Source organism: Bombus affinis, chromosome 4 (genome assembly GCF_024516045.1).
Source record: "Bombus affinis isolate iyBomAffi1 chromosome 4, iyBomAffi1.2, whole genome shotgun sequence".
Classification (NCBI taxonomy): Eukaryota; Metazoa; Arthropoda; class Insecta; order Hymenoptera; family Apidae; genus Bombus; species Bombus affinis.
This window is the reverse complement of record NC_066347.1, coordinates 679,322-704,375: the sequence shown is the minus strand read 5'-3', so window position 1 is coordinate 704,375 and position 25,054 is coordinate 679,322. Positions and strand designations below refer to the sequence as shown.

At 33.5% G+C, this 25,054-nt stretch overlaps 1 protein-coding gene across 2 annotated transcripts in view; it reads left to right on the top strand.

Moving 5' to 3' along the window:
• LOC126915447 (fibrillin-2-like) overlaps positions 1-25,054 on the top strand; it is a 208,107-nt gene that overhangs the window by 69,198 nt on the left and 113,855 nt on the right. For both annotated transcript variants that reach the window (XM_050720125.1, XM_050720124.1), the window contains exon 2: positions 17,770-17,955. In XM_050720125.1, the coding sequence (XP_050576082.1) occupies positions 17,770-17,955 (186 nt within the window). The remainder of the gene's footprint in view (positions 1-17,769; positions 17,956-25,054) is intronic.

The window sequence follows — 25,054 nt, the reverse complement described above, 5'->3', positions numbered from 1 at the left end:
AGGAAAAGAAAGAGGAAGTCCTGGCGCTGGCCATTCGTATATACGCTATTCCACGTGTTTCCCTTCTTGTGTAAACGTATGCACAAGCACTCAAACTCGCGTATCCAACGCCAAAATTACACGCAGGTTTATCAACGACACGACAGTCCGAGAGACGAAACGAACGAAGCTTTTAAACTTCAACTACCATATCTGGCCTGATACGACAACTTGGATAAGCCGAATCAATCTACGTACAGAAATAACGAACGTTGGAGGAGCAACGTGATTGCTCGTCCTGTATGTATAAGGTGTTCTGAACGCATGAAGCATTGCTTTGATTTTAGTATACACGGTGGTAATTGGTGTTTTGTTTAACTATTGCTTGCGAATTAAATGAGAACTTCAAGTTTAAAATCTGATCAATGGTGCATTAATGGTTATGTATCAATTCGACTGTATAAAATATGAATATCACCGTTTATAGGTGTCAAAGAAAAAATAAACGAAATTCTAAGCGTTTATTACTTTTCACGATTGATGTTCGATATATTCGCGGAACCGAAATCAAACGCACAGAGATTGCACTCTGATTTGTCGCAGTTGAGAAACTACGATGTGTAGAATCTATTCTAGGAAGAGATAGAACTGATAAACGGGGTTGCTAGACCGGAATTGAAACTCGGATCTTTGAGATTGCTCTAGTAATTCAACTATTCAGGTTATCTGTATAATACTTCTTGCTAAATCTATTGTTAGAAAAACAGACTTTCTATACACACTGTAGCCGATTATTATATTCTCGCCTGTAAATCTTCGAACGCTTGGAATGTTCGAATTTATTAGGATGAATCATGAATTTCTGTCCAGCCTGCATTTTACTTCATTGACAAATTATGTTATTTAAATAACATTACCCATAAACATTGTATAGTCATGCGCATAGCACAGAAATAGATTAACGGTATAAGTCATAATGATTTTTATTTCATGGGCTATAATTCATTAAATAAAGTTTTATAGGAGAAATAAACTTTGCGTATAAACTCAGGAAAAATGTTTCAACTTATTCTTTTTGCAAATTCTTTAGAGGATATGTCAATCATATTTTTATTAAAGTCTCATACAAAATCCATCACAATATATACAGTGGTTCGCAAAAGTATTTCGTTGCAACTTTGAATATACTATGTATGTGATGCAGAAGATTTTATATAATACAGGATTACGAATGTTATGATAATGTTGGTAAAGTTTGAAACAAATACGAAAATATACATGGAAGTTACAATATACCTATTTATTGCAATTGTACATTTTAAATACATATATATTTCGCAAACTTAACTAAATAGTCAACTATTTATTGTATTGAGAAGCTTTGATATATAATCGAATCACTTTCAATAACTTTCTATAATGATGATGATCGTATTTTATTACAATGTTAATGTTTCAGAAATATTTATATAATACATATAATATATTCATAAAAATCTTTTATAATAAGTATTCAAACAATTTCGCGTGTCACTATGTGTACACCTATATTTTATTTAATGTTAATAAATATTTAAAGTCATGTACGGATATTGTGTACGACTAACAATAGTTAAGTATTCTCCACTTTAAATACAGATTATACTCCACACAGTAGAGCTCCATTTCTACAAACTCTATTCATTGGAACGAAATTCTATCTAATGCTCGATTTACTGTGAATTCCTATTATTTGGGCTATTGTCGAACATCACTTCAATTGCAGCAACGCTTACACAACTTTACTCTTATTAGTAGTCGAAAGACTGCGTAAATGCATGTTTGTATCTAGCTACTCGAACGTGAACTACGGTTATTTAAATAAAAAATTAGGAATAGTGGAAAAAGTCAATAAACTTCTATTACATCGTTGATTTAACTGATCAAAATGTTACCAATTTCGATCAACCATCGACTTCCTCTTGACGTTTAAGTATCAGTAGCGTTCTTCAACAACGATACACCCTGTATACACGGTGAATATCTCTGTCGATTTTATGTCGACGAGTAATCGTGCAGTCGGGCAGTTCTATAAAAATGTGGAAGGAACGATGAAAGGGGAGATCGAGTTTCGGAATATGGCAGAGGACAAATTGCACGAGCCAATCAACTCCTGATTAGCTGGCACAGATCGTAAATAATGTATGGAAATTGTGGCTCGTTGTAGATACATCACAGGCCGAATATTATAATTTTATACCACGAAGCGGTTTTGATCGTTTAAATCAGCAATCCATCACGCGATGAATTGTGAATCATAGAAAAGGTAAAAATACTATTTCGAAAACGGATATGCAGCCGTTGGAAAGCCGTGAAAAACCTGTACAGTGGTTCACAAAAGTATTCGAGCGCTTGTAGTATTCTAGTATTTTAGTATAATATTCGTAAATATTTTGAAACTATATTAGCACTGCGATGAAACCAGACTATCATGGCTATATTGATCAATTTTGTAACAAATATGGGAATATATATCGAGATTACAAAATACGAAATAAAAGTATACTTTTCGCAGAGATCACAAAAGTATGTAAACGATCGATCATTCGTTATGCTACTAAATCTCAATAACCAGCGGGATGTGAAAAATTAACACTTATATTCGTAAGATGACTACTTAATTTATGCTTCCATATATGTCTCCAGTAAACATCTTGTAACTTCTACCTATATCTTCCGATCGGCTCTAAGTACCAATATGATCATGACAGTCGTATCTCACTACAATGCCACAATGAAATTTTGAAATGTTTAATTTAAATATTCAAAAAAATAATTTAGTGAATCACCATACGTTTCGTTCAAAACCTAACATCCGTAGAAAAGTTCGAACGCGGATCGTTTCCGCGATATGTAACAACGTGTTAGAAAATATTTTTCAATACATTCGCGTTTTTCCACGGTACATCGATGTTCTTGTCACGTAGAAGACACAGGAAATCGTGAAATTAACAGATCGGTGGTCTTTTCGCGTCGTAATTCGAACGTTTCGCAAGTAAGGTGAAAAATTCGGACTTTAGATATGATAGTAAAATTTATTATATGAATTCAACAGAGTAACGGTTTAGAATGTTATAACAAAAGTGTCTTGAGTACTGATTTGGGAAGGTTTATGTACTAAGGTTTGGTCCTTCAGAAGAGGTTATCGTCGGATGCCCATCAGACGTGGTTATCCTCTTCTATCTGGTTATGGTTTCGATGGTTGTGGCATGCAGGATATTTTGTCTATCCTTTTACTGTTTTCTGAGGCTGTGACATTCTCGACGCTTGTTTTATACGAATAAACATTGTTGATTAGATCAACGAAAAATGCATTCGGGAAATATGTCGATGCACAATTATAAGTATTGTATATCGGTGTACGATGTCAATTAATCGTTATATTTTGTAAGGTAGCTCGATCCGAAATTCTCTGATTAATAGCTTCGGTTCGGGATGCGAAGGTTTTATTACAGGAAAAATCGTTTTATTTCATTATTTCTATGGAATGCCTGGCGTACATTTGATATCACATTTCATTTTTCACGTTTTGATCAAAAGAGGTCAAAATGCAATTTTTAATGACAATTTCTCGTGATAAACAGGTGAGCCTATTTGTTTTGTTTCGCAAAGACTATTCCACATCGGTATTTATTAAAAATGAGAATTGTATAAATGGTGGATGGCTTCTGATCAGTCGGTGGGACGATTAATTTTGCAGTTGAAATTTTACATTTCGTTATTGCGCAATCCGATGATACTTTGATAAATACAAAACGTTCAAATATTACTTCCGCAAATAAATTAGTCGCGTTTCTCTCGTTCTTTACCTGACTTTAAAAGTTCATAACATTTTATCTGTGCATGCATATTATAATATTATGTAATGTATGTATACATATTATATGAAATATGAATTTAACGATTAAATAATGCCCTAAATTATTTATTTCGAATATATTTTTAATATAAAATCTTCGTATTTTCTTCGTGCCTTATATTTGTATAAATAATACATTTCCAAATTTATCAAATGTTTTATATTCTATAGTTATACTGCATTTATATAAAATTTATAGAAATATGTTTTACTATTGACACTATATTTAAATTAATACATCGAGTAACAAAACATCTCACTGTTCATATACTAATTTAAGGTAATAAATCATATTTTCTTCTCTCAAGAGAATAAGAAGTTTTCATACTCTATTTACTAAAGGATTATATCGTATTTAACTAAAATGAAGTAACTTCATTTAATAATGTACTTAATATTCATTAAGCGATCTCTTCATACAATATAATATTTTATAAAGTATTTTACATTAATAGAGCTTTTAGCCTCGTTACCGCCTAACGAACTAAACACAATGTTGGCTGGCTATTTTGTACAAAGACTAATACATCCATAATTAAATATAAAGATTGAATCTATTGTAATAAATTATTTGCATATAATTTAACAAATACTAACGAACTAAACAATGTTACAATGACTATTTACAAGTATACACGTTACTCTAAATTCGTAGTACAATTGAAGTCAGGGAGATTGTATGGCTCAAAATAAGGTGAAAATCAAGTATAACAAAATCATGTCGAAGACTTCATTTTCAAGAAAATCGAGTTGGAAAATTTATCAGATATACGTCAATCATTTAGACAATCGACAGGGAGGTACTCTACATTTTCGAGTTATTTTCGCATGTGCAATAATCTCCTGTCGATTGTCTACTCCTATCTAGTTGGGATTATGCAAATTAACGTATACTTGACAAGTTTTCAGATTTGATTTTGTCGAAAATGAAACCACGATTTTCGTCTTACTTTGAGCCACAGAACTTCAACTGATCACGAATTTAAGAACTCGAATTTAAGTACACTGTCGTATATAATACTTTGGTGAGTCTACAGTATATGTATCGATAATCTCCTTTGAAAATGTCTTTCTTCTCTTACGATGACATTTCAGTTTCCGATCACTGTCCTTCCCTGGAAAATTACGTCAGTCACTATCCATATTCGCGCTCAACAATGTTAATAGTATAGAAAACTTGATCGTTTATCGAGAAGGCGCGTGTCGAATAGTGGTAATTCAGCTGTCCGATAACACTTACAAGGGCATTTCGCGCTCGAAAGTCTACGCGAAGGACGTTGCTTTCTTCGTGGTTTCTCGAGAGTTTGCTGATAGCTGTCGTTTCGAGCATCTGTTGTAACCAGGTTACTGGCAGACTAGTTTCACCCTGTCGTATGTTTCAGCAACCAGATTGCATGAATGTGGTTTGACGTTTTCATAGTGGCACAAAAAATAAGCGCCATTCCTGGCGTGGACATTTTCTGCAGTATCGCACAATGGCAATATTTCTCATGTAACCTTGAAACGAGATGCGACACTATGCTTAATTCCGTAGTCGACTTGCATCGTAAATTTCTTTGACTCTGCCAAAGCAAGCTGGTTTATCTTGTTCTAACATATATCATTCTAACTGTTGCTCATTCCAATATATCTGTGTCGGTGAAGTAATACTTGCGCAGAAACAATTTACAATTATAATAAATTTGAACTTTCATTGCGATGATCCGTAAATTGTCAGATTGAAAGCATGAGTGGTTGTTTTTATCACTTTCACATAAAAACTTTCACGCTAATCTCAGAATTTTTTAGTCCAAGATTTCATTTCAAGATCATAGCATCATACACAGATGAATGCACATTAATGTTAGCTTACAAATCTCCCATGATAATTCTTAGACAATAATAATAAAAAATAAGTGTGCTTGTTACCTCTGGGGATAAATTTAATAACAATACACTTCACAAAAGCAAGATGATTTTTTTCAATTGTAATTATTTATTTAGATATCACTTATTAATTATTCTTTCGAATTTAAAATTATTTGTGGCTCTTTTAACTTTGGTTGATATATTATAAAATTAGATTGCAGATATTTATGCACTTATGGGAAAGATGTAACAATGTATGAGATATGCATAATGTACAAAAATGTAGAAAATATCCAAAGTAAGATGTTCTTTATAATCTATTTATAGTCCGTAGTCTACTTATAGCTGATATTAACATTACATGGTCCTAAATCCTATGGATGATATCCTATTCTGTAGAAGATGCTATGGACCATCATAGCTTGATCCTTTCGGATCCTTCGACCTAGGATGTTCTCTTGGTCGGGTTCTTTGGTTTGTGACATGCTTTACTACAAGTTTCCCGAATTTGGGGTAGTCTATAGCGCGGGTCCTTGATCCTGGTGTTACGTACAACTAATACAATAGCTGAAACCTATTTACTTTGCACTATTCCATTCCTGATACTAAATACTATCTACCTACTATAATATTAGACTACAAATCAGACTAATAATCAGACTACAAATTAGTAAATAAAATATCCTTTATATATCATAATCATATATCATCCAATAGAAAATCTATATAAAACCGAAATTACTTTATACTTTATATATATATATTATAGAATTGATTCGATTATAGTTTTATAATATAATTATTGTTTTATATATATAATATCGATAATAAATAATATCGAGCTTACGTCTATACAAGAAACAGGCACATACCACACATACTGTGTGGTCCATTCTTCAGCGAAATACAACGATTTGTTAGAACGAAATCGGAGTTTTAGCTACAAATTTTCTCTCCCTAAATTTGTGTATCCCATTTCCTTGTGTGCGACTAAATCGTTAAATATCGTTTGAACATCTTTGAAGAAGTAACGATGTAGTGTCAGGAAAACGTATTGCATGGATAGCAAAGTAGCTGAATTTGGAGCGAGGAGAATGATTTTAGCATGATCGGATGAGGAACGCGATCTTTGCCGATGTCGAGTGAGAGGATAAAATTTTAACAGGCGAAATTTCGGAGACATAAAAGTTAGTACACCTAGTATTTGACAATGCAATGAGGTATAATTATCAATCAAAGCATCGCTTTCATTGGAGCATTTTTTTACGAGTTTATTACAATTTTACGTTGCACAGAATTCATATTGATGAGATAAAATATGAGACTGACTCGCTGAATGTGTGCAGTTGCTATCAGTGTCGTAATGTTAATACGTTAAGTGGATTGTTTCTTAACCAGGAATTTCCACAATTATGGAATTGAAACTTAGAATTAAGGCTGTCTATGAACACGGATTTTATTGATATTTATAAATTTTATTCATAGTTCTTTTAACATTATGAATGCTGCTATAGCAACATTAGTGTATTATAAAAGATTAATGGTAATAAATAGCTCGTAATGAAAATGCTACTGTCGCCATCAAATAGTTCTAGCTAAAGTATAGTCCTATTTCAGTTTATACCCTAATAAAATATCTTTTTGCAAAATTTTTTACAATATTGGACTTTATAAGATATGTACTTACCTGTATCGTTGTACAACACTGAGAATCATCCGCAGGATATACCATATATAGGGTTAGCAAATAAGTGATTGCGGATTTTGTCATTACCACCTAATGACAAAAGTTCTTAGTTGTCGATCACTTAGTTGTCAACCCAATAAATAAAGAGCAATGCTAAATGAATTTACCAAATGTCCATCTGGACAGATTTTAAAGATAAATATATTACCAAAAAATTTCTCAAATTTGAAGAAAAAATGAAGTAATTATTCTTGATATACACAATTTCTTGTTTCAATATTTTCCTATAAATGTTGTCAAAATATTAAACATTTTCTTATTTGTTAAATAAATTATATAAATACGCAAAACAAAAATATGATTCGAACATAAAAATTCGATAAGTGCAACATACGTGTATGAAACAGCCATAATTTTCACATATATCTATATATAATTTAGTTTTCCAATTTAACATGATATCTCCGCAACAAGATACGCTATATGTAAGTCAGTAAGTCGGTCACTTTTGGTGTAAGTAATCTCGAATTATCGATCTATGTAAATTGCGGCGGTGTCAGTAAACTCGAGGGTTTCCATGTAATCTTTATGTAACACACATCCGAATGCCTTCGGGGAGATGACTCACCTTACCACCAATCGGTTTTGCATGCACACTTCTCGCTTGCATTAGTTCACGCGACCGTGTTCTCGCGAATTCTAAGCTTCCACGGGGTTTATCTCAACGCTAATCTCGCGAAAAGCTGTATCGTATCATCTTCGTGGGAATCGACCGTGTCAGAAATGGAACGTAGCAGAAGTTTCAGAGAAATGTTCGTTATCGCACAAGTTTCCTCAACATACATATATACGATCGACCATTTTCATTCGTTCATTGAAAGCAATACGATAAATGGAATTAAACACTAGAACTATCGATTTCTAACCTGTACATAATATCAGAAATATATCTTAAATATAAACATGTCATAAATGTTTTTAAATATATCATACATGTCATATTCCTAAGTACGAGTATATATATATATCATATATAGAAGATTATAATTAAGGAGAAGCGATAAAAATAAATAAATATATACAGCGACGAGTAAAAGTAAGAGTAAAGAGTAAAATGGGGGAAAAACGCAGTAATTTTGTGAAAATAAATTATAATATCAGACAAAAAGTGTTTAACACGAATTTGATTCATATTCATATACACTAATCCAAGCTTCTTTTCGTCTGCCACTGTAACAACGTTAATTTTGTTGAAAATTCCTACGATTTTAGAAATTGTGAAGATAAAAATGTGGAACTGGTTACTCTAACAGGTTGAATGTGATACAGAAACAGGAAGGTCAAACAGAATAAGAGCTGCGGAGTTTCTACGAAATTTGTGTACCTTCCTCTTAGCATGCTAATTTTTCCGCGGTAATTAATTTAAAATGACAGATTTGTCTCTTAAAAAATTGCTTGTTTATTTGCGATGTTAATTTAATGGTTTCACAAAAATGTACGTCAGGTTTCATAGTTTTAAGGATGCCCATGTGTATTCTGAGCTTACAAGATTTGTTAACGTTGAACTTTTTTTAGACGAAGATATCGTCCGCTGTATTTAATTATTGGTTTATTCAAATAGGTCGTCTCTTATGAATAGATTCATGTATAACATTTTTAAAGATTATTTAAAGATTATTTAATGACAGATGTTCTGTTAGTTATAGTTTTGACTTTGGAGAAAAATGTATCGTATAATAATTGAACAATATATCTACAGTTGTGTCGTATGAACAATATATTATTATATCCACATTTGCGTAAAATTAAACAAAATTACGTCATTTCATTCCATTAACGTTTACCTCCATGTTCGCGAAGAGTTTCTCATCGAGCAATAACCCAGTTAACATATGAATAAAATACAATATTAATAAGCACGATTCGATGCATTTTACTCGTATTGTGTTTTCCATGCGAGATATTTCTGATACAGTGAAAAAGCCGATAGAAATATACTAAGGAAAAACAATGTAAAAGGAACTAACGAAATTATATAACTCATCACGATATTCCTGTTCGCTCAACCTTACAAAACCGGAACAAACTCCGAGCGAACGAATCCTCCGTGGTTCTCTTTAGGCAATTCATCTTCTTTTAAAAATTGTTCAAAGCGGCGCTGATGAAACATAACCATCGCGTCGAATGAAAGCCACAGTGTCAGAAGTGGATTTCGTCTTTGAGGGCCATAGCAATATTAACGGAGTGCTGCATTATTTTAGAATCTGCACGAACCGCCGACGTTTATCCGATTTACGTTAATACAAACAGCGGATTGTCTGGCTCGTTGCGTCGATTCCGCTGTGAACGCTCCCTCCCTCTCTTGGAAAAATTTGTTCTCGTAAATCGTCGGCTTTAGTTAGGTTCACTGGTTGCTGCTTTGGTACTTTCATGAAAGGGAATTTCATTAAACAAGCGGAATATTTATCGATATGACTTTCTAGATGATTACGTTGAGGATGCCGTAGTGTAAACGTAAATTGAGTTTTTACAATTTTGTACTAGAGATGGTGAACAACCTTTTATTTGGGGCGGTTCTGCTAGATCGTGCGATTATGGAATTGGAGCGGAAAATGGCGTCCAGTGAATGATGTTTGCGAAAGTAATGCAAAAAGATATTTTGTCTATGTTATTATACTGTTTCAAACAGTTAAAAGCTAGTATTTATTCTGCACAATATCATACAATATCGTACAATATCGTACCTATAGCACCAGTTACGATACAATGCATTGCATAATGAGGCAATTTAAACATTAAAATATGAAATTCAAAATTGTAAACTCATAATCCTGTAGCACGTTTGTGGGTTATTTCAGAAACAATTGTGTGTTTTCATTGTTAACAACACATTATACGAAACATTATATTAGTAAAATTTGAGATCAATTCCAAAATGTACAAAACAATTAATGAAAAATTAGCATACATCATGAACAACAATGCCAAAGACAGTCTCGTTACATATTCTGGTTTATTAAATATACAGTTAATAATTGATTGTTCACTTTGACTGTACTTTGGTGATTTTTGCAAAATTATGCTTCCAATAAATATTTTGTAATTTTCATATACATCCTCAGATCAGTTTCAAAGTTTGCTAATAAATATAACGACGATATCCGTGTCTCGTTATAGTACTAATGAGATTTCAAAATGTGTTGTATAATACAAAATATCTTTCAAAATATCTGTATATAAAGTTTCTAAAAATATTTTCATACTTTCGTGAGCTGGCTAGGTGTATGAAGAAATCGTTGTTGATCTAAACCTGAAAACGTCAGACTCTGAATTACTTGATTTCAAAGAAAGAATATGACAATTACTTATCACGGCGACAGTGAAATTTTATCCCCTGTATCGAAAAGTAAAATTTGAAACTCACGCAATAAAATTTCGTAAAGAACGCTGACTACTGAGTCCGCCAGTTTTCGAGGATCGTTCCTCGACGAAGCTCGATGGTTTCACTGCGAGTTTTGATCCAACTTACGGATGAAACAGCACTGCGAAACTAGCTGTGTGTAACAATACGTAAATCTTGGGATTGTGACAACGCTTGGCTCGCCGGTTCCTCCCTTCGATCGTAAAATATTCCAGTGGGAGAAATATACGAGTGGAGCGAGTTAGCTGTCGTTAAAAGGGAGGCGGGTGCGACGAGGCTTAATAACGAGTACTTAGAGCGACGTAGATGCCGCATCTATCGATCGAAAGAGAACAGATGACTCGAGAAGATTAATACGATATTCAAATGAAAATGCAAAGCAAACGAGATGAAAAGTCATTGTGACGATACGTTTCGTAACGTTTCTGGTATAAATAATACTATAGCAAGTCCAGCGAAAACTTATAGGTTATTGAAATAAAGTTTAAGATCGCGTATTCCGCGCTCATAACTAAAGTACGTGGAGAATAAAAATGGTAACACTTTTACTTGGGTATTAGAGAATAAATTAGATGATACTTTTTAGTATAAATTTATAACAAGTCGATTGATATATAGCTTATTATAAGGAACTTTAGCATTGTGTAATATATACATGTATATTGTGAGTTTATAAATAAAATTTAATTTGAAGAATAACAATTATATTAAGAGAATATAAATAGAAGAGAAAATGAAAAAGGGAACCGTTCCATCATAAACGCGATAGAGCATTCAACCAGAAACTGTTCCGATAAGTACAATGAATTTCTATAACAATATAATGCTTATCGGCAATATTTGCATTGCAACGGCAGAAGAAGTTGCATTCCGCGGAATCTGACTATAAAGTCGGGCAACACGCCTTTTGGAAGAGAGATCGCGGGTGACGTTAATTAGAGAGTCACTACGGGCAGGCTGCATTAAGTAAACGGGGTCCGGGTTCGCGCAGATTGCTTCCATAAAAGACTCGCGATCGTTTGTTTTTCTTGTTGGTAGCTTGTGCACGATGTTTGGCCGCGTTTGGCCGCGAGAATTTGCGGGGTGAACAAATTACGCTAAACGCCCAACGGGCACGAGTTTCTTTTTGTTCCTATGCAACGGCACTCTGTTAACCTTTTCTTTCGAACCATGTTGATTTTTTGAACGGGAACAAGCAATTTTTCCGCGATCTCGCGACAACACCGAGCTGCTATTCACGTGGAAACGATCAAAGAATCGAATCGGTTTGCTCGCGGTCGCGTTACGTTTGAGTTGCCAGCCTTTTGTAAGAGTGATTCAAAGAACGAATGGGTGATTTTGTTTTTCCGATTACGCAAGTAGTGCGGAAAACTTCGCAGTTTCTGCTACTGAATCACTGTCAACGTTTATTCTACCTTTTTTAAATCGTATATAATGAACAACATAACTTTTCTGAAAAGCAGACTTTCTTTCTACAGAGTAAGCGTCATTGTGTTAGACATACACTGTCTTAGGAGTCTGTTTGATCATTTATAGAAACTTTTTAAAAGTATATTTTATGTTTCATACGAAATATTTTGAAATGTCATTCGCTCTGTAACGAGATACAATTGACTTATATTAGCATAGTTTGAAAGCAAATCAAATATATAAGTCACAAAATTATCTATTTCAAATATATACCTCGCAGTGGTTGCAAACATATCTAAACAACCAATTATCTGTCATATTAATAAGCCTCAATATTTAGTAGGACTATTTTTAGCAGTAATTATGGGTTTAAAACGACTCATAATCGTGGTAATCGTGTCTCGTAATATTGATGAAGTTGCGATATTTTTCACTTCTTCTTTGATATCATCATTTTATAACAATTTGGGGAATAATGGAATAACAGGGAGCGGCGAAATCCTGAACTTCTGCTGTTTCTAATTATGTGCAAATAACACAAGGAATTTTGAACTTTGTACTATTTCCGATTACATGGGAACAGTGGTGAGAAAATTAAATTTTGCAGAGTTGGTAATACGTACGATAGAATAGTTAAGTAGACAATAACGTATATGATTGTTCGATAACTAGATAAAAGCGATTATCCTTTCGTTTTAATAAAATTTCAGGCAAAAAAGAAAACGAAAAAGGAAATAAAATTTGCAAAGCGAACTAATTATTAGAAAATTCATATTTTAAACAAAATCAAATAAGTATAAACGTTACATATACAGACATGAAAATTTAAAAAAATCATGAGGACATTTTTAAACTTATAACACAGACTGGAGAATGTCGACACGGTCTCAAACGAATTTATCATATTTCCATCAATCACATTCATATTTTTTGAAGAAAAATTTCGCGAGGTATAATTAGACGACCGATAATCGTTACGCTATTGTATTATCTTATTACGAAAAGGTACTTCTTGAAAGAAAAAACTCCTCGAACGCTTACAATGAACCGTAACTCCACAATTTATAAGCAGTTTGCAGCTTTAACGTTCTACCAAGATACCGGACAGAGAATATTCTTCCTACGTTTTTCCTTACAATTCGCCTTAAAAACTAACGAAATTACTCCTGTTTTTTTAACGTTCGAACTATCTCGTTAGTACTTTTTGTTAATTAGCATTGACGTGGCTTGTACCTAATTTTCCTTTGTTACTCGCCGAGATGGGTAACTTTCGTTTACGGTTAGATGATGCTATTTACAAGTAAAGTGCACTTTAAACATTTTCATAATATTATTAAAATCGCAGTGAAATATAAAACTACGAATCGCATAACGTTGAAATAAAACATTAGTGGACATAAAATTAGAAATAATAGAAACGAGAATATTTGAAAATTTCTATAAAATAAATCATTTGATTGTGCACTGGCGACTGCTCGTTAAAAATTCAAAAGGCGCTGCAAATTTCGCTGGCGCACTGTGGCCTGGCTGAAATTCTAACCAGTCGTTATCGACAGGCATAAATTTCGCGGTTAACGCTAACGTGGCTGGCTTTTGGGCCCGCCCAACCACTCATTTGATACAATACCGCTTCGTACGATCGGTTAATTATTTCGATTCGACTATACGTGTCTGGAGGCAGCGCCTCGAAAATTGCTTGCACCCTTGCGCGTCGACGAATTAATTTATCGAGGCATTTTAGACGAGTGTTCGTGACACTAATTAAGGTGTTTCAATTAAAGTGTTACTTCCCGCGACAGAAATCTTCGTTCCTCTATTATACATGTATCATGTGTGACGAATCTATCGTGATGAAAATCCTTAATTTTTGTTCCAGTCTCCATTTGAGAAATATTTAGAACAACTTTGATTATATTGATATACATTTATTGAGATAATATCTTTAATCGGCTATTTATATTTGCGGAGTTACTGTCAAGAAGATGTTATAAAATAACATTTTCGATCGCTTGATCTAATCGTTCTTCTGTATTTCTATATTTCTGAAATTTTTGTGTAATAATTTGTATTACTATATAAACTTATGAAAGAAATAAAATTTCAATGATACAAAGAACAAATGCAAAGACACGGAGAAATAAAATTTCAGCGGAAAGGTAATCACGGGTATTTTGAAAAAGGAATTTCAACAATGAGAGCAGAGAAAAATTTCAATAACAAAAGTAGATGAAAATACATGGAGAAAGGAATTTCTATGATAAGAAAAAAGAATGTACCTACACGAAATTCCAGTAATAGTGTAGATCTAGTGTTAATATACTAAAAGAAAAAAAGACGAAGAAAGAGCAAGGAAGAAAAGAACGCTAATAAACAACAAAAGATTTCCTAAAATATGGAAATTAATTTTCTAGAATTTCAATAATGTTTGTATCTAGATTTCTCAATTCACCTGTATTCGTTTCTGCATGATATAGCACTATACAGAAAGCGATCGAAGCATGTAATGGGGTGATCAGTTCCCGTACCTTTATACATATTGTGTCGTTCTATTCATTTAATTAACGCCCCTTCGTTTGATTACGTTTCTCTCTTTGCCCTTTGAGGAATATCGAGGCACATGAATAGAGAATTGACCGTGCGCTTCGTGTTCCGACGGCGTCTTCATATTAATTAAGGAACGTAAACGTTCAGGTATTAATTAAATGACAGACCTTCTGTGGATGATGCTTTGGGCTTCAAACGGAAACTTCCTTCATCTCGCTTCGAGCCGGAAACGTTATCATTTTATATGCGAGATTGTTCACCATGGAATTCGTCGTGTTTCCGAGTTGTAATGTTTGTAGATTATTGTTCGCTGGACGTTCATGCGAATATTGGAGCAGAGTGTTTCGAAATTGGTTACGGAATTACGGTTGTACTGTTACTGCAGAGTAAAGCGTTGATTCTATCGTTTTCGTTGCGGAACTATCGAGTAGATTCAGATTTGTCTTTTTCTATAATTATTAAAAATATGTAACTACTTTTGGCAAAATTAATTTTCAATTTTATCGAGATACCTGTACAAAAAGATATTACAACCACATTTTTCCCGATTTTTATTATAAAACACAAATTCTTATATTGTATATTTCTTTTTTCATCTCGGCCAATCGTTCAAAGTGTTTCTACATCGAAAATACATCGACCATTGAAAAAATGGACGGTAGATATTACTTAGTCAACACTGCCATAAAATGTATAGCACGAACGAACAAAATTATTGATCGATCAAACAGTCAAATTTCCATGGAATTCGAATAACATATAGCCGGAAGAGTGCGTAAACAAAAAGTTTGCACGGGAGGCGGTAGAAATCGAAGTGTCCGCTTATCACGTAGAAATCACTGTCCGCGCACACAACGAAAGTCGTTTCGCGTGGCGACTTACGACTCGGAGACTCGTTTCGTTCTGGTCATCGTTGGCGGTGGCGAACATGACCTCCGGTCTTGTGGCTCGTAACTTTTCGAGATTTTTGTGGCGAAACGATTAGGAGTTTACCCTTCTACTGCGGAAACTACTGGCGATTTTACAACCGCCGAGTTACTCGTGCTTTTCTTCTTTGTTTTCATTTCGTGTTACTATCACTCAAGTCCAGTTCCTTTGGTATGGATATATATTATAATTTATCATAAAATGACACGTAATATTCTAAAAGTGAAACGTACGATGTTCATTAACTTATTAAAAATCAAACAACGAAATAATGCATGAAAGTTGAATAAACTCAATGTTATTAAGTAATTTAATGTCATTTGTAACTGCGTAACTTTTGTTAAGGTACAAAAAACATATTAAGAAAATAAATTTAGTAATCACCGTCATTTATTTTACAGTAGATTATATTATACATTAACTTTACAAAACCTCAGTATAGAAGTCGGAAACATGGGAAAGTTCTCTATTATTTAATAAAACGAATAATTTATTATAGTATTGTAAATATCCCAATTTTTGTCAATCTTCATGAAACCGTACAGTCAGGAAAGAAATAATGACAAGAAGATATCCCGAAAATATCTTTGAAAATCGTTTTTACAACTACGATGTTAGTTTTGAAGAAACTTTCATAATATACTCGATAAACCAAATTTCTTTGAAAAATATGCGCACCAATTCTCGTACACCAATGCGTAGAAAGAGAACTTCGTAGCTACATTAAATTATAAAAGTTTTGTTACCGAGTTGAAAAAATATTGATTAACTACGTACTAGTTTTTTACTCTTATAAGCGAAATTGGGTAGTAACCAATCGCAGAGTTAATTGTGGTGCTGGACCAATACCTCTTCGAAATTAAATTTTCAGTGTACTCTGTCCTATGTTCCGAGCACATAAAGTATCGCAAAAACTGGTTTTTGTCATTTAAATAATGATTCAGCAAGATCAATCGCAATTTGGACACACACTGGAATCACATCTTTGTATAATAAGTCAAATCGAAGATAATTTCGAAGATAATGTAGTCCTTTAATTGTTACAGTATATATACAGTATATGTATACAGTATAGTAAAATAAGAAGAATTGTTAACGAAACAGCTTAATTATTTTATTTTGTAAATAAATTTTGTAAATTTGCAATATAAGGGCTTTCTTGTACGATAATTTATCAACTAATAACATTTGTAAATTGATATTATTTCGTTGAGCAAATTTCATTGATAAAATTCGAATTTCTCTAGATTTTTAATGTTCTAACGAAAGAAAAAATGTACAATGCATAAAAATTGAGAAAATCAATATTGTATTCGATACAACGAAGTGAAATCGTGGCGAAATTTGATGTGCAATAAATTCAATACTCTGTCGATATCAGACTTGTCCTGATAAAAGTGGATGACATTTTGAAATTCAAATATAGGTTTCATATTTTATATTTTTGTTACAACTGTTTAATACAACATTTATTGATCTTTTCTATTGATAGATTCTTATATATTGATTTTAGTTTTATTCGTGACTGTAAATTACAATAGACAAATTTTTATATTCTGTATAGATGTATATCTTCTTTTGTCCTGAAGCGTTAGGTTACAGGTCGATAGCCTGCATCAAATTTGAATTGGGTTACTTAATTTGAGGATATTTAATTCTAATTTATATACATATGTAAACACTCTATGTTTTATATTCTATGTGAATATCTCAAAATCGAAATTAAAATTCAGTCAAATGGAATTAAATTATTTAACCTTTCACCGATGCCAGTTGCAAGTTTTTAAATCAAAAGAAATGAAATCATTATTATTATTACTAAGTATATAAAACCGAGAAACAATATTTCACGTATTATTTCCCCTATATCTTTTTACTTTTCCGATATTTCATTTTCATATATTTAGAGATCCACTTAAGAGACCAATTCTACTAGGTTTTCTCAACAGGCATTAAATCTATTAGTTACAAAGTTTTGAAAGATTTGTTCAAGCATAGAATCTTTTTATTTTCCCACGCTTCTGCACGATTAAAGCTCCGCAATTCGACTTTCAGGAGTTCTGGGAAATTGTCCCCTGGTGCAAGCACCTCAGTGGGGAAGAGTGAGAGAGCGCGTCCTTAAGGATGGTACTTTACAGACCGTGTACTCGTGTGAACCAGGCCGTAGATTGAAGGGCCATAAAATACTGACTTGTACCGCCGACGGTTGGAATCATCCTATCCCGAAATGTGTGCCTCACGGTAAGTTACTTCTACTTCGTTTTATGCCTTAGCCCTTAACAATCTTAAGTGTATTACACTTGGAGTTCTAACAAGCCTAAATGTGTCACAAGAAACTCCTTTCTCAAATACCACATTCTTTTCTTCAAAGTTGGCATTTTCAAGATTTTTCTGCTATCTATTTCGGTAGTGACTAATTCTTGAGACACATTATCACAAACCTACGAATCTATTTTTGTGTCTTATAGAACCACACATTCTCTACGATATCAAATAGCACATTCTCTGCGATACCAAACAGAGTTCATTCGCTTAAATATCCCTTTTCATATTACATTTTGGATATTTCAAAATAGTTAATTCCAATTAATTTCATTGATAAAACAGTAGAGAGCAAGACGAAAAATATAAGATTCTAAAAAACAACTTTTACCAAGAATTTGAACAATCTAAGTATGCAAGCAGATAACCTTGTATAGAGGAATTTTTGTGAAAGCATTTGCGATAGGTGGAGTGAAGAGAACGATTCTCTTTGAATACCGTGGAACGTGGAGAAGTTATCGAGTAGAAGACAAGTAATATCGAACGGAGAGTGGAATGAATCTCCGGGTGTTTGTGGACACCACGTGTTTACATAGGCAGAGGGTAAACATATGAAATCCGGAATAAGTGTATTGCTTGCGATTTATCCAGATAGACGTGCCACTCAACAAGCCTATTCATCGTTTCCACGTGTATCGAGGCGTTCTCATTTCGCGACAAAGAAGTTCGCGATCGATCGCTGAAATTATCGTCACATTGCTAGAAACGGAGATCTTCGTTAAACAGAAGAACGTAATCTTGCTGACAAGTGGGTTTCGAGAGATGTATTGTGTGTCGATACCTACGCTTATGTGACAAGTAGACCGTGGATATTTATACAAATTCATGTTTTCACAAATATAATTAAAAAAGTAGAATGCAGGTAGAGAATTATTTTACTTGTTAAATATTATAACGAGTGCTATACTTTGGATCTTTTCAATATTTTTGCGTATTATATGCAAACTGTATTTGATAAATATTTTCGATATGCGATATATGAAGTTGAATCGACAGTTTGTCTTTCTTAACGCTCTGTCGTAAATATAATAATGTGAGTGAACTAAGGAGGGTTCGACGCTACAACACTTGTGAGGTAACTGATATAATACCACGACATGTATCTCGATCCAAAGTATCTTGCAAGTATCTTGCCAGATGTCGATGTAATAATACGGCAAATAGCCCACTTGACTCGTGATGATCTCGTTTCAGAACAAGATAAATTTTTTAAATCCACTTTCCACGACATATTTTCGTTTAAGTGTCTCATTTTTATGTTACATTCCCCTTTTTATTTCAATTCCATCTTCGGTACTTATACCTTCTTTTAAATTAGCGATTTTAAATAAAATAGTTAAACGAGATGGGAAACTCTTTTTCAAAATTGGTTCGAACTTTCCATTTTCTTTTAACAGATTTATGGGTCATTGATTTGATATTATCTAAATATGGACAAAGCTTAAATGTAGCTTATGTAAACGTTCCATATTTTTGCATATTTTGACATGTCCCTTCGTGAAATATATTTTTCCCTTGCAATTATACATTTTTACAAAATGGAATATTTTTTTCGATTTCTATTAGTCAATACGCACTAAAAAAAGCCTTATAGCAAATGTTTATAATTGAAATTTCTATTTCTTAAATCGTGATTAATTTTTGTTACTGTATCGAGCAATAAGTTAAATAAACATTTACTATAATACGATACGCGCGCGTGCACACACAACAAATTAATATTCATCAGGGTAATGGAATACGCATAAATGCCAGCAGTGGCATGCAACGATGGGATGCACGAAATGTGGATTTTGCTTTTTTAAATGTACAAAATGCACAAATATGTAAAGTGTCCTATCATTTCGTCCGGCACTGTAGGTGGTGCTCGGAGAAAAAAGAAAAAGCAATAAAAAAGAAAAAAGGACGGAAGCGGTGGATGGAAAGAGGTGGGTGGTTTTGAAGACGCGAAGGCGCCGGCAAAGAAAAGAAAGGAGGCGATGAGGTTGCGGGTGGGCAACGATGACGAATGGATTTTTCGCAGCGCGACACCTCCCAGGGGCTGTGGTCCTGAAAAGCACCCCTTTCCTTCGAAAGCCGGTCGGGATCGAAAGCAACGGGATTTCGCTTTGATTTATTGCCGCGGTCTCGCGCGTTATATTCGAGAGGCAACGCGACATCTTTCTTTCCGACTGGGCGGACATACCGTGTGCCCAGGACACGTGTACATTTTCTATCTCCCGAAAATATTGGATTCGTGGCTTATAGATATTTTTGTATATATGAGACATGGTCTGTTCGTCGTTTGTTATCCTTTGATATGTTCTCTTAACTTTAGAGAACACTATTACGAGAAGTTGCATGGATTAAGGTGTAGAGGGAGGAAGATATTGGGGTAGATTTGATCTGATTGTTTGCAATCTTCATAGAATTTCTGAGGTGTTTTAGGTACGTAATATAGAAGATGAAGAAGCTGGTATTGTTTTGTGGTGTATGGTTTGTGTGACTTGATGAAGATCTTCCTAATTTATAGTTTTGAGAGGTATGAATGTATGAATACAATTGTATTCATTAGTACTTACCTTGAAATAACAGTATGGCAAATAATGACAATTAATCGCTTTTAAATCATTTTATTGTTATAAAGTGTCTATGATTTAAAAAGAGCCTATGCAATTCCATTGCTCACGAGGGACTGTTTTAATTGTTCCCTAGGGATCCCTGAAGTTTATAACGAACAAATATTCATTTTGTTCCTTTCCTCTTTTACCAACTTATATTAAAAATCACATATTCTTTTTATCACAAACATATCTATGTTATCTTATTGTACATTGTATTACGTTCTTTATGTTACCTTATCACTTTTGTTTTAATTGATTATTTACCGTCATGTCAATCGCTATGATAGATTATTAGTGATTCAATTGAAATAAACTAAATTTTATAATATTTAGGAAAAATTGCTTTGTTTTATTAAATTACAATAGTTGTAGCGGTTGATTAAAATTTTTGTAATTATCTTTTATGGAAGAGGATTAAAACAATTTTCATTAGAATTTTCAACAGAAAGTTTGTAGTTTCCTAAATTGTTTGCTTTATAAGTGAACGATAAAAAGATCCACTTTTTTTGTATTAAAACTGTTCTTCCCTAATTCTTTCTAATTGTTACGCGATTCTAATCGTTGCCTTAATTAAGCATTTGATCGGTCGATTCTTTGATAAAATAATAGGTTTATTGGGTAGTGACTTTAATTCTTGTTTGATGCCACGGCTAGAAACAGTCAACTTTTCAGAACGCAAAAATAGTGCACGGGAAATTAATTGAAACGTCGCTCATCAGTTAAACCGGGTCGTTAGCAAAACATGTACAAGCATAGTAGCGGGTAGGAAATATTAAATCTTATTAGAAGCTGTCACAAACACGACGGCATCCTTTCAACGGGTCGCAACGATTAAAGGAAGATCTTCTTCCGAAGTTGAAAGAATTTCGTCTGGTAAATCCCCAAAAAAGGTTAATGCCAACTTAATTTCCCCATTCTTGATAAAACTTCTTTGTTATTTGTCTTAAACGAGAGAAAGCCTAGATGGCAGAGTTAAATGAATCAATTAATCATTAGGATGACGTCTTTGAACGGATTCGGCGAATATTACGGTATGCCAGAATATATCGTATAGCCTTTTCATGAGACCATTAATGCTATATGGTTTGAGAAGCTATTGGTGCACTGATTACGATTATTATTGTCCGCGCTGCTCAGAGAAAGAGTTTTACAAATGACGAAATATTCAGTTGTCCGAAAAGTTTCTTTCGTTTTATGAGGAAATAATAGACGCACAACGTTTTTTGTTTTATATCATTTTGTCGAATGACGTACGATCCATTTTGTTCTGTTGAGATAAAAACCGCGACATTTCACAGACTCGGTTTTACGTTTGTATGAAGGTGCACTGCTGTAAAAAATACGTTTGCGAAAGAAATACGCTTTTTCGGACAGCCTAATATATTGATCTGATACGCTAATTTGAAATTATTTTGCAAGGAAGCCGTTTTTTTAATCGGATCCTATATTTTATTTTCATAATATGAAATTTCCAATTCTAATAATAATAATAATAATAAACACAATGTGGTATGCAAATGATTTTTGTAGCCACTCTGTACATATAATATTATCTTCCCGTGAGCCCTGCATTTTTACTCGTTAGATTTTATGCGAAACAAGCAATATAATATAATATAAATGTATAAACAAGCACATGAAATAAATGCCTTTTCGTATTACGTGATTTTACTGTTTCGACGTATGAAACGTATTGCAGTATAAAAACGAGCTACGGTAATTTGAACAGAAAAATTAAAGGGCTGTAGATAATGAATTGAGTACTGACTTAAAAGGAAGAATATGTAATTCGAAGAAATTTAAAATTCTACGAATTGGTTAGGTTCTGCTTATAAACTCTGGGAAGGAGTACGGACTGTTTTAGGTCAATATCACGTTTCCACATGTGCAACACGCAGCTTGTATCTCTTCTAATGCTTTCGACAACATGTTCCGGCGTACGTGTGCCTTTTCACATCCTTTTAAGTGCTCCAGCGTGTTTCGCGCCGCATGTTACACGCGTGAGAACATGATTTTGGTTTTCAAACGATTCATCCGCCTTCATCGAATGTTTTGTGTAATACATGTATAGAAATATGACTTAATATAGGTTTATGATACGTCAATCGTTGTGAAAAACGAAGGGAGTTTGTCAGTATAGGTTTTTAGGTCACACGTAGGATCCGGAGGTTTGTGTTCTTATATACGTTTCGTCATTTATTATGGAGCGTAGGTGTGAGACAACTTTAGGCGGGATAAGTGGAAAAACGTTAATGTGTGCGTTATTGTGTGCAAAGACAGTACGTAGATTAGTAATTAAACTAAGTTATAATTGACATGGTAGTAGTAGTTATTTTATCCTAATATAATATTTGGCACTTTTATCGTAATATAATTGATAAAATCTACGTAAGGGAATAAGATATTAAAATTTATACTTGGAATGGAAATATAATAAAGATAAAGTAAATTTGAGGAAAAAATATGAGTAGTAATAAGTAATACAATATTATTATTACTATTCTGTGGGGATAAATTTAATCTATGCCATCAAAATAGTGATACGATATAAAAAGGGTTGATATTACATGAAGAAATAAAGATTTAAATGATTTTGAATGTCCTAAATTTTCAAAAAAGGGGAAGATTTCGAAATTTGGAATTTTATATATTATAAAATATATTTATGTATTTCAAAACTTTGATAAATTAATTAAAGTACATGTTCCTATGTTTCAACTAATCAGATACTATTAAGCACGCCGATTCAAGGAGAAGGCGAATCGATAGAAAGCGTCGAACGCGTATGATAAAGGTTCTGTTTCGGCGAGGATAGTAAACCAGTCAAACTCATGAGCCGCGCATCTGCATAAAAGTCGAAGTGCCGCATTCAGTCTCGTACATTTAATGAAAGCGCGACCGCCACAGAATTGGTGTTAAAGTATCAAGTAAGTAAGTGAAAGAGACCATTTATACCTTTCCAGTCCATTCTCGTGCACTTTCAAACGTGTCCTGCTTTTTATGGTAATTAATTAATATGTGTACGAGCTTATCCGCGTAAAATATACTAATTTAGCATATCTGAATCTGGAAATCGCAATTTTGCTCGAAAATGCAATAATAAAACGAGGAGAAGGCGAAAGTAAAAGCTTGATTTTGACAGAGAGTATTTGTTTTGAGATTTTCCAATCGATTGTTTCGTTTAATGAAAATTAATTATCATATTCAACGCGATGAATGGTCATCATATAAATAATGAATGAAATATTCATCCTATTTTGTGGCATGTTACAATATAAAATTAAGTTACATGTATATTTCATTGCTCATTTTAATTTAAAATAGTACTGTCGACGTGAATGGAAAGTCAGCTGAAGTTGATTTCGCGATGCACGTGTTAAATTTAGTTTTATTGGATTATCTAGAAATACAATACGTTAAGAAATGATGTTAAAAACGCGGTCCATAAAGGACATAGAAATTTCACGATTTGATTCACTAGAAGTAATGTTGCAGGAAGACAAATGCGGACAGTGCGCGTCCTGTTTACCCAAATAAAATATAAATGTTTCCCATATTTCAATATGTTACTAAATAAAAAAACCTATTACAAATTATACAGAATCTTCCATCCATTCAAGCCACGTTCTTCGCAATGTAATTTCCACATTTCCATTCCCCCTAACTTCGTCAAAACGGCAACGATACATCTTTATCATCATACCGGTGCAATCGCGAATTCGATTTCCTCATAAAGTTGCCGCGGATACGTCGCGGAATAAAAGCTAATTAAGGAGAGGCGCGTTAAGCGAGCTTTCCGCGCGGTTAAATCGAATGAAATCGTAGATTAAACGCGGAAGATCTATTATGCCGTTATCATTGCGCGTAATGGAAGCGTTGTGTCGCAGCGGGAGTCTTCGTCGGCGTCCCGTTGAGCCGGAATTTAACATAGGAGTTCAGAGGAATGCCGCGTGTTTCCGTGCACAGCACCAACAACGTAGTCATTAAGTTGTCCCTGACAGTTGCATCTTCGTGCAACTGGAGGGAATAATTCGCTGTGTTCTCGAACCAACACTCGCCATTACTAGGGAAACCCACTTCTCAGCACACTAGGTACATCGAATTAATAAGAAATGATTATACACATATTTGTACATAAAAAAGTATTCGGATACTTGTAGATACCTGTTATGAACATAATATGTGTGTTATACGAAACATTTTAAAATTTTATTAATAACGACAATCTCAAATCCCATTACTTACTTCCAACTCAATCTGCTCGTATATGTACTTCTTCTCGCATATCTTGAAACACCTTTTATGAATGTATTACGTGCGTTGTACAGAAAATTTTGAAATGTAGTTAGCGCAGTTATGAAACTCGACTATCATGACAGTATTAATAAAGTTTGAAACCAATCTGAATAAAAATG